The sequence below is a fragment of the Chelon labrosus genome (genome assembly GCF_963514085.1).
Source record: "Chelon labrosus genome assembly, chromosome: 8".
In the NCBI taxonomy this organism is placed as follows: Eukaryota; Metazoa; Chordata; class Actinopteri; order Mugiliformes; family Mugilidae; genus Chelon; species Chelon labrosus.
This window is the reverse complement of record NC_140358.1, coordinates 26,639,519-26,651,069: the sequence shown is the minus strand read 5'-3', so window position 1 is coordinate 26,651,069 and position 11,551 is coordinate 26,639,519. Positions and strand designations below refer to the sequence as shown.

At 41.3% G+C, this 11,551-nt stretch overlaps 1 protein-coding gene across 1 annotated transcript; it reads left to right on the top strand.

The window, feature by feature from the left end:
* Positions 1-406: 406 nt before the first annotated feature.
* hopx (HOP homeobox) lies at positions 407-8,008 on the top strand. The gene is made up of 2 exons (XM_084549850.1): positions 407-768; positions 7,728-8,008. The coding sequence occupies exons 1-2, from the start codon at positions 622-624 to the stop codon at positions 7,803-7,805; spliced, it is 225 nt and encodes a 74-aa protein (XP_084405976.1). The 5' UTR covers positions 407-621; the 3' UTR covers positions 7,806-8,008.
* Positions 8,009-11,551: the final 3,543 nt, after the last annotated feature.

Genomic DNA, 11,551 nt, shown 5'->3' with positions numbered 1-11,551 from the left:
CTTGAAGATGTTTCAGCTTCTTAAGACTTCAGACTGAATGAAAGCAGATAAAATTATTTCCAAAATTGTTCAACTACTCCAAATAGCCATAATATATACACTAAATTAGTATTTTAAGGTTTCTGGATTTGCCGCCCCCTAGTGGACATAAAATGAACACGTAAAAAGCACCAATGTTCTACTGAGCAGAATTTATACATCTTTAATAATCTCACAAACCCATTTATTTCCAAGACGAACCCTTAACATTCCTCTTAGAGGTGTTGGAGCTGGAGTTGTTGGGTGTTGGTGTTCCTCCTCCTCCTCCTCCTTCTCCTCCTCCTCCTCCCTCGTGTTCGGGGCAGGGCTCAGTCGGTGGGACTGGCTAATGACGCGCCTCTGTTGACAGTAGTAAAAAACCTCCACACACTCCCGCCGAGCTGTCAGTGAGGATCGCCGCCGCACAGCCGCTCACATCTCCGCGTCCTTTTTGCGCACCGCGTCTTCCTTCTGCTCCGCGCGTCCAGCTGTGCGCACATCTGAGCTCCAAACCGGGACCGGAACTATTGGATAAAAAAAGAAAAAGAAAAAAGAAAAAAAAGACAACTGGACCGACTGGAGAGCAGGGGTTGAAATAGGAATATGTCTTCGGAAGCGATGGAGAGGCTGAATCTGTCGGAGGACCAGGTCAAACTGTTGGAGGAGAATTTCAGGCTCACCAAGGATCCGCAGGGCGCGACGCTCATGATGATCGCGGCGGAGTGCGGGCTGTCAGACAGGGACACGCAGGTAAACGTTTTATTCAGCCTTTTCACTCTAGTAAAGCCCAAACTATCATTTATTTTTAGACTGAAACAGAATTTGTTGTCTTGAACAAACGAGAAGGTATTATAGGACTTCCTTAAACATCCTCTGCTTGATATGTAAATTATGATTTAATAGTCATTTAATAATTAATAATACGTTTAAAATCACACACTGGCAACTTAAAGATGTTTTTTAATATTAAATATGAATAAGTAAAGGGCAAAATGTGTCTTTTAATCAAAAACATGCACTGATTATACACCACAGACTAGTTTAATCTTAAGCATTTATGACTTATATTGTCTTTAATAAAATATATAGTAAAGCACGAGTAGCTCTAGAGTAAATAAAACTTTATTTCTGTGCAGTGACAATAAAAAAACATGGTAAAAGTGACTTTATGGAGTCTGGGCTTCTCCTGAACAGCTTTTACAGCAGACTGTCAGGTGACTTCAGACCAGCCATGCACCTCTAACCTTTATTTGTCTGCGCTGACAGCAAACAGAACAGCTTTCAGTATCTCTGTTTACATCACAGACCGATGAAGTAACTCTCATTTGGGTGTAAAGTGACAACACGAGGCAGCGCCCCGTTGGTCGTCACTGGAGTCTGTCCAGAGCTGAGTTTCCTGCAGCAGCGTCACAGACACTGATTCATCCTGGGGACGGGGGTCGAGGTATTTCAGTGACTTCAGGGAAAGAGGAGGCGTCGGTCACACGTTTTAGATGATCATCTGCTGGAGTTTCTGTACATGATGGTGACGATGATGGTAGTCATGTTGTGACAACTGCAGCAAGTGGAGAAGCAGACGATGTCAGGACAGGCAAACCATGCAGTTGCTTGAGGTCCATGAAAAAAAAACTAATTTAGTTTTTAGTGATGGACGTCGTCAGTATTAGCACAAAACAAATACATTTGAATTTGAACTCTAAATGTGCAAAAAGTTCTTACATTGTTGGACTTTCATGCAGAAACACCAGTTTGGATGTATATTACAGGTTCACAGTTGTTACATAGCGGTGTGCTTAAGGTCCACTGGGACTTCTAATGTCCTGCAGAAGAAACGGGACGATTAAAGGTTAATTCAAATGGAAATCTCCCCCAAATACCTTTTGGCTTATTGTGCACCGACAACTATAAAGACGGTATGAGCATGTAGCTCTTACTCTTCTGTCCAGTGACTCATAAAGCCAGCCCACATGATCTGATCCTTGCTGGAGCATAATCGTCTCCCAACGGAGAGACTCCAGACCAACTTCCTGCCCCAACACCATTGTGTAGAGGCAAAGTTCGGGATGCCTTTCAGGCTAAAAGAAAATCCTTAATTCATAAAAAAGGAGGCAGCATACGTAGACGTCTGAACTAAATTAAGCAGTTATGTTAAATGTGTGCAAGACGGATGACTCTTGCAAAGCTGAAATAATTCTTCTATGAGTCATAAGTCAAACAAACAGAGTCATTGATGCTTTAATACATGTCAAGATGTTTTCTTTTACATGTCAGGAGAACGAAACAAGTATTAATTGCCGATCTGTAATTTGAAGGCCGGCGTTTGGGGACGTCTTAAACTGATTTCTGACTTTTTATTGAACAGATGCATTGATTGGTTGTGAGCTGGCACATTAAGCGCTGCAGCAAAATCATGTAAAAACACATTAAAGGTCAAACCTTTTGCCACAAAGGCAAATTTGTTGAACAGCAACGCCTACGTTCATTTAACATCCAGGTAAAACTTTGCGTTTACTGTGTTTTTCCTTATTAGACCGTACAAAACTTACAATCAAAAATCATAGCTTCTTCTGTCCAATGAGAAAAGGCCACCAGGCACAGCTTAATTAATTATAATGACTTCATAAAACTGAAGTGGAAAAACAGACAATTAATCACAGGAAATGTCTTTCTATTACTTTGGCATTTAGTCTCTATAGCTGCACTCCCCACCGAACACTCCCACCGCCGCTCTATCTGAGGAATGCCTTTGGCCTGCTGCAGAAGTCTTTGCATCCGTGACAGCAGCAGCAGCCAGATGTGAAGCTTCAGTGCGCCGATAACAACACCGAGCTATGCATGCGGCGTTCCTCTGACAGGCAAACAACACGGCTGTTTGCTTAGCTGTACCCAGTGAAGCCCTGCATGTAAATTCTGTCATGCCCGTTTTGACGCGACATCATTTTCACACTGTAGGCAAATTTTCCAGTCTGAGTTTGTGTCGCTGATGCCGGGAACGCAGGCGGATGATGTCAGGGAGAACCAGCTCCTACCTGACGACAAGTACAAACACTTCAACAGCAATTACGTCAGATTCTTCTCATGCTTTTTATACTTGGACCCTACAAACCGGTTCTGCCTGCACAAAAAAAAAAAACTCTGAACAGGTTTCTGACTGACGTGCCAACAGGTGCATTGTGTAGTTTCTATTTATTTCTGTTTGTTCTAGATTGCCGCTACATCGTGGTATGGTTTAGATTTATTTAGACAGCCAAAAGAAAGAATCACTCATCTGGTAATACGTCATTGGGTTTTCATTATGGGCCGTGTTTCAACCACTAGAGAAAAAGAATACCTCTGAACGCAATCAGAGCATTTATTGTCGTCAAACAAATTCAAAAGCTCTTGTGTTGCTCTACTATACATCACCCAATAAAGCCTCGCCCAAATGATTTGATTGGCCCAGCAGATCTACGCCGAAGCATAATCAGTTCCCAGGGGAGCGACCTTTAACCAACTTTTCCCTACAAAATTTTCATAGGCAGGCAAAGTTCGGGATGGCTTCCAGAGAAGAAAGAAATCCTGTTGTCTGAAGAAAAAACTAAAAAACAGGCTGCGTATAAACATCTAGATGTGCGATAGATGGACGACTCTTGCAAAGCTGAAATAATTCTTCTGTGTGTCTTTATTTTGGAGATATGTACAGAGAAAACCTTCTAAACGCATGCGTCAAACAATCATTTTAATATAAGTTAGCGTCAATGAGTCCAGTTCTCCTTTATAAGATCGAACACATCACATGATTAATCATCTGAGAGGTCGAAATCTATCACCATCTGTCACGGGGCGAAACCCAACAAGCTACTTTGGAACCTAGGATGCAATCAGTGCAGCTAGCTATGTAGTTAGCTTGTACGTAGGCAAGACACATTTGCACCCAAAAGAAGTGACAGAGCTCCGTATGAATCACAACGTAGATGTTTTTTTGTTTTTTTTTCATGAGTCTGAAACGATGATTACGTGTAGGAAAGGGTTCCTGATGCGGCCTTGAAGCTCAATATGAGTGGCATCGGCCGTCGCCATCTTGGAAACGCCTGACAGCACCTAATGCTAGCAGAGAGAGAGCGACAAGCTACGATACATTTTCAACTTGTAACAACAAGTGTTGTAGCATTAGATGGAACAAGATGGCAACTACCGATGCCACATAATTGAGCTTCAAGGCTGCTCTTTGGGAATTCTGCCGAAGTGGTAGCGCCTAGCTAATTCAAAAATGGCCAAAGAGGTGGCACGTGAGTGGAGCAGAGGCAGAATGTTAGCAAACCGTGACCTCACCCTTCTTGATATAATTTAATTTAAACAGGTGAGATATATAAAAGTTGGCATTAGTGGAGAAATTAAGCAAAACATGTTGTAAAGTTGGACGTTTTTAGCATTGAGGTGTATGGCCTTTGCTTTTGGAGCCTCTAGTGGCCGATAAAGGAACTGCTGTTTTTGGATGCATTATGTGTTGGCTCTATCAGCTTTGGAGGTTGCATAACGGTGTTATGGGTAACCACATGGTGCAGAGGAAGATGAGGTGGCCGCAATGCGACGCAGGAAGCTTGAAACATCTGTATGTGCAGATGAAAATGTAGAGTCCTCCAAGTAATTTAGAATTGCATTTTGATAAAAAGCGGAAAGAGGAAGGAGGAAAAAGAAGTTCTGGTTATAAATCTGCCTCTGAATATGCAGTAATCCCAATGACAAGTACAGATTTTTGTTTGTAAATACCCCTTTAAATGATCTAGTCTTGTGCATTGAGAGGATTACTCAACAGCCCAATTATTCCCGTTAATAGGGTCAGCTGATGAGGCTTTTGCATTCAGTGTTAGCCAAACAAAACTTGGCGTCTTCACTCTGGTAGTCTTGTGATTTTATGCAAGGAAGGATTTTTATAAAAGAAAACACTGAACTTTGAAAGACTTTCTGCAAATTTCTGATATTGCCGCGTCTCAACTTCAGCCCACCCCAACTACGACGGCAGAAATGTGGCTGCCGGCGCTTATAATCCAGCCTATTCTGCATTTCCATTCACTGTATACAAAGGTGGGAGCTGACCTGACGAGGAAGCCCAGTCCAGGCAGGGTGAGGTAAAGGTCTGGCCCCTCATCAAAAGACTTATTATCCGTTTTTCTTCCTGCCGCCCCTCTCCTTTCAGGTTATTTGTTAACAAAGCTCTCGTTGGAGAAGGGTTTAAAGGCGAAGGAACCCACCCCGACTACCACTCCCGCTTCACATTAACAACATTTACAATGTGCTCCGGCCACTGACAGGCATGCTTGGGCGCTTTCCACAGACTGTTTTTTATTTGTTTTCAGAGCTGCAACTGGAAGGTAGAGTTTGAAAGACCTGCTTATGTAATCCATTGCAAGTCAACAGGAAAGAAATGACACAGGCGCCATTGTGCTGGTTGACAGCATTATAAATTTGGCCTTTATTGTTCGGAAAAAGGGCATCCGTGTGATGCTTTTGTAAGGCACTGAAAGATCTTTTGTGCTTGCATTTTTTAAAAGACAAACCTTTCAGATCGTATCTTTAGTTGAAAATAACCAGAGAAGTGCAGACTGAACGGCCCGAGCTGAGAGAGAAAGTCTTGAATTAATTGAGTCCCTGCATGTTGAAGTGCAAACGCAGGCGGCTTCAAATGAGAATCTCATGTGTTTCCAGAAGAAAAATGTTGAAACGGTCGCTCTTGCCAGGCACACGGCTCGAACAGTCTTGTGTCAGAGGGCTGAATCCCTCCCTTTCCCTTTGGTCCTATCGAGGTTACGTCAGCGCTGTTGTGAATCCCCTGACAACGTGAACAGCATAACAGCAATTTAACAGGTCGGGGCACTCTGCGCAGTCGTCTTCTGGTCAGAGTTGAGCGTAGCAGTCGTTGGTGGTCAGAGTTCAGAAGGCTTGTGCAGAGAAACGGGCCCAGTCGGAGCCTACGTTCTCTAGAAATGAGATGGAAACATTTGTTTTCTGTGGTTTCCCTGATAAAATTAGCCCGAGGGTCACTGCTGAGCCACTGTGACTCAGCGACCACATTAACATGCACAGAGAAATGTGACTGCAATGTGATTGTGAAGATAATTTGATGGAATCACAGTTTAGTCATAGTTTTATAGGAGTAACAAAACGTTTTATTATTTAACCCTGACAACAACAAGAACAACAAAACAAAATCATTCATTTTAATCTTCTCTGTCTGATATCTTTTAGACGCAAAATATAAACTTTTCTGTCAAAACCAACAAACAAGTAGAGGCTAACACTATGCTAAACATTAACCTGTTAATATGCCAACTGTGGGCACATTAACATGCTAACAAAGATAACAAACACATGACATTGTGAACTAACATACTGTACTGTGTTAACATGCTAACATACGACAAATATTAAATGCTAGCTTACACTCAGTTCTGCAGATATTAACGTGCTAACTTTGGCGTGCTAAAATATTTCCTGCTAAATGTCTGCATATGATAAATTTAATTTACACTAGCATGGATGTTCACGGGCTAATATTAGCATGCTAAAATAAAATGCTAAATATTAGGATTTTTAGATGATTAGGTAACGTTAACCTGTTGCAAAGTGAAAAATGTCAGCTTGCTGCATATGAAACTTTACTGCTGCTAACAAGCTAATTTTTGGTTGTAACAATGATGTTAATGGGCTAACATTAGCATGCTAAAATGTTAACTGTAAATGCCAGCACATGCTAAATTTACAGGCTAATGTTAACATGCTAGTATGTAAAATGCTAAATGTCAACATACAGTATGGTAAACGTGACATTAACATCTTTGGTGTACCTAAATGCTACATGCTAAATGGCATGTTGAATTTAACTGATCTTAATAGGCTAACGTTAATATGCTAGCATGTAAAACGCTGAACATCAACATACTGGACGGGCTAACATTAGCATGCTAAAGTGTACAGGCTAAAGCTAAATAAAAAGGTTAAACTATGACAACATGCAGGAAGAGTATGTCAAATTTACTATAAGAGTGTTAACAGGCTAATGTTAACATGCTAACATGCTAAATGCCAGCATATAACCACAAATATATACGTTAATACGCTAACTTTAGCCATGTTAATATACTCAGATCTCAACATGTTAGCTTAGTGTGTAATGTAGCTTGTTGGCTTGCTAACATGCTAACATTAGCGTGTTAAAATACTCAATAATTAAGAAGATGATGGGAATTAAGGCAAGAAATGTTCGTTATTCCAATTAAAAAGCACAAGATCTTTTTTATAATTGTTAAACTATTCCTCCAGTCAAGGTGTTTTTGCTGCTTTTAGGTCTTCACTCCTTCTTAAGTTTCCCTTCTGTAGATGATATAGTTGTTTAGCTCATGCGTCTTGCTTGAATACAAAGATTAGATTTCCTTTGGGAATCGGACAGAGGTGGTATTTTCAATAGTTAAATTACTGTGCACATGTAAACGTAGCCAGAGGCCTGAGGATGAAACTGTATTTGGATAGGCCAGTATTTAATCCTTGGGCAGTGCAGACGTCCACCTGTGCAAGTTCTCAGGAATATTCATTGCAGTCAGGGCTGCATTCGGTCAGAAGAAACCGGTTTACGTCACCGCTCCTGTGTTTCAGGCTCAGCAAGGAGTACATTACTTAACAAAAACACTTCTTTATTTTTTTTAAACCCCACCTTTTCTTTTTGTTTCCTCCAGATATGGTTCAAACTACGTTACGCAAAGTGGAGGGAGGCGGAGGGTCTTCCAGCTGAACGGGGAAAGGTGTTTGACTGACCATCTTCTGGAGATCCTCGCCGACATTGTTCCTCCTGGACGAACTGACCTCCCCTCACATCTCTCACTCTCCCTCTCTCTGTCTTTTTGTATCTATTATGAAGCTATTTTATGTTGCAGAATGTGAAGGCGTTTGTTTGTGTGTTGTTGCCAATATAACCGCCATGTTTACAGAAATAAACATATCGTTGTTGTAAGTTAAACCGGCTGCAGCGTGCTTTGTGGTTACTGTGCATGCGGGGGGGTTCAGATTCCCTGAGTTGGCGGGGCTATACAATGGAGGGATGAGCTTTTTTGTTTTAAAGCTTTGTTTACATGTTAGTCTGTCAGCGGGGAGCTGGACGCTGGAAGCTGTTCACATGACTATAAAAGATGTAAAGGAGCGCTGCGATTGCAATAGACGCTGCTGGAATCTGCCACTGCTGCTGCTATCCAAGAACTTCTATCCAGGAGGGAAATGAATGACATTGTGGGCTGAACAAATGGCAGGTGATGTCATTTCATTGTCCCGCTCTTTCCCCATGACTGGTCGCTGAATAAAAGGATGTGATCTCACCAGAAAGTTAGAGCTTAGGCCGTCAAAGAGGTTCCACTTTGAAGGACGAGGTTGCAGGCTTTCTACACGTTCCTTCATGTCGGTGAAATCCCACAACGAATCTGATGTCGTCCTTTCAGTGAAGCGACTCGAGGACGAGCAACAACCGTTATTCTCAAGTACATTTCTGCAGGTTAAACACACAATATTCATTTCCTCCTTCCTCCACACACGAACCAAAAGAAATGAGTGGATGTCTGCTGAACTCCTCTTCGAATCTACCCGATACTGTTAAAGCGTCTTAACTTCAAGCCGACATATTGTATTTCCCGCTAATGTGGCAGCTGTGGCAGCTATGAGTCACGCTTTGCTTTGCTTTGCACTTTACAACTCTGCCGCAGAGATTCAGGAAAAACAAGAAACAAAAACATGAATCATTTAAAACGTTTGTTCTCAGCGTGACTGAAAGTAAACACAGAATCCAGCCGGGATTAGGGATCTCAATCGAGGGATACTTGCCGTCTCATTTAATCACCGGCATTGTCGTCATTGCGCGCTGGTTTTGTAGCACAAGATATATTTTTATTTAACTTGCAACTTGGCAACCAATCTACAATGGTAAGAAAAATAAAATAAATAAATATTCCACTGATTACAGATGTTCTTGTGAAATCACAGCACTCACCTCCTTAGATGCCACTGATTACATTTACATAAAAAATATTCCAAAGTGACTCATTGACCGGCTCTGTTCATGTTCTTTTAATCTAACTTTGACTTCAACTGCTATACATGATGAAAATTATACATACATCTATATCTTTAAAATTCATAACATCTAATTATTTTTGTCAAATTGTTTTTCCAGAGGGGATAAGCTTAATAACTGAAATACTAAAACTATATAGTCACCGTCTTGTTTATTTTTGTCTTCATTATTGCAAAGTCTGAGACACTTGATAGTTTATACATGTATTTAATTTTCTATTTTTTGCTCTTATTTACCGTTTACTTCTTTTTATCTCTGCTGCAACACAGCTGTGGTATAAATAAAAGATTAATTACCTTATCTTATCTCATCTTCACAAGCATTTGAAGGCACAAAGCCTCGCAGTTCAAACCTGTGTAAACTATTGTGCAACACCAAGAATAAAAATAACCTCCATTTCGTACCCTTTGTGACGTCTGCAGGGCCACATGCGTCTTAGATCCCACACACAGTTTTCACCGTACAACCATTTCTTCAAAGATTTTAGAGTCTGTAGTCAAAAATTAAAAAGTAGGTGAATGTTAAGAGTTTAGGGTGGCACAGTGGTTCTCTCCAGGTACTCCAGCTTCCTCCCTCCATCCAAAGATCCAAAGACACGCTGGTTAGGTTCACTGATGATTCTAAATTGGCCGTAGGTGTGAGTGTGAACGGTTGACTGTCTCTCTGTGTTAGCCCTGAGATAGACTGGAGACCTGTCCAGCCCCCCTGCGACCCTCCAGAGGACAAGAAGTTACAGAAGATGAATGAATGAATGTTAAGAGTTAGCAATAAAGTGAACCTTCCTCTCACTATCACTATAGGGTATGTAGTTAAATGAATAGAGCTTGAATATGTACGTTACGACCGCCATTCATGCAGATACCAACATGTTAATGCATTTGAATCAAGTATAAAAGTATCCTCATTTTTGTCAGGTGAAGTTTGTCTTAAAAAGAAAATACTAATAGTTATAAATATCTTTGTTAATGACCGGAAATCAACAGACACAAGAAGCCTGCGCGTGCAGCAACAGGACAAATGCCACCATACATGTTGTAATTCAACTGATTTGTCATTGAATTGTGTATCTACCGGTATTAACCCCTTTAAGCTGCTGTACTACAGGAGGCACAACCAAAACCTGTATCTTGTGACATCTGAAACCAGTTTAGGATGTTAAGCAATCCAAACTGTAAGTATGTACGTTATGAGATAGCGTTAGAGGCACAGCCTCTGGGGCACGATGTGTGTTTTCATATATAAAAAATGTTTTTCTTTGGTGGGTGTGAACTTTTTTTTTCTTTTTTTTTCACACTCACATGAACAGAGAAAAACACCCTCAGGAAACGCCAGCAGCAGCACCACCTCTGCCACTGTGTCACTTCTTTATCTCTATCTAAAATTAGTAGTCAACAGAAACAAGAATACAGATTAAAACGTGTGAGTAAACATGAATAGAAGTGTCAGCGTGTTCATAGTGGATGACTACGCCTGTAGAAACACCAGTTAATAAATAAATAAAATAAATTAAAGCAGCTGCATGTTTTATGAGTGGCTGAGCTACCTGTTGGATCGGTGTAGGTTTCTGTCGAGCTCGTTGTGGAAACACATAGTTTCCCACGATCGCAGCGTTTTCACTCCAGTCTCGTTGGCAGGAAACCTCATCGTCTCCTCTCTCCCACCTCCTTCAGAACCTCCTCACAGGGATTCAGTGTTCAGGTTTTTTCTTTTTCGTCCTGTAAACTGAGAAACAGACTCCCGGTCTCACTCATCTTCTGCTTTTCTGCTAAGTTAGTCTGCGAAAGGTCCAGCTACCCTGTCAGGCTGAATCAGGGAATGAATTCTGTTTCCTCACTCATTTATTTGTACGTATGTGTTTGTACAGGTGCATAAACTGAAATCTCAGAAAAAAAAGGTTTAATTTTGCAATTATTCATTCATCTTCTGGGTGAGATACAGGGTACACCCTGGACAGGTCTCCAGTCTATCACAGGGCTAACACAGAGAGACAGACAACCATTCACACTCACACCTACGGCCAATTTAGAATCACCAATGAACCTAACGAGCATGTCTTTTGTCTTTGGACGGCTAAGGAAGAACATGCAGAGGCCCAGTCGGTCCATGGATTTGAACCCGGGACCTTCTTGCTGTGAGGCATCAGCGCTTACCACCACTCCACTGTGCCGCCCCAATTTTGGAATTATAATCTCTATAATTTAAAAAAAAAAATTGATAAGAAAACTTGAAGGTGGTCTTTATAACATGTTGACACCTTCCTGCAGTTCCCCAAATGTCCACTTGAGGCTGGCTGCAAAAGTGAGCCAATGCCCCATAGGCCTCTTTGTTAAAATGCCCAACTTTACAACAGAAATAAACAGCCTGGAGTCCCTATAGATAATTTATCCATTCCTGACAACTGTACGGGGGTGAATTTGTACACGCGGTAGCGAAACCTAAACA

Excerpts from the sequence above, each read along its gene's own strand:
- hopx (XM_084549850.1), top strand. The coding sequence starts at position 622 with ATGTCTTCGGAAGCGATGGAGAGGCTGAATCTGTCGGAGGACCAGGTC. Across the intron at positions 769-7,727 it reads TGTCAGACAGGGACACGCAG|ATATGGTTCAAACTACGTTA; the intron begins GTAAACGTTTTA and ends TGTTTCCTCCAG.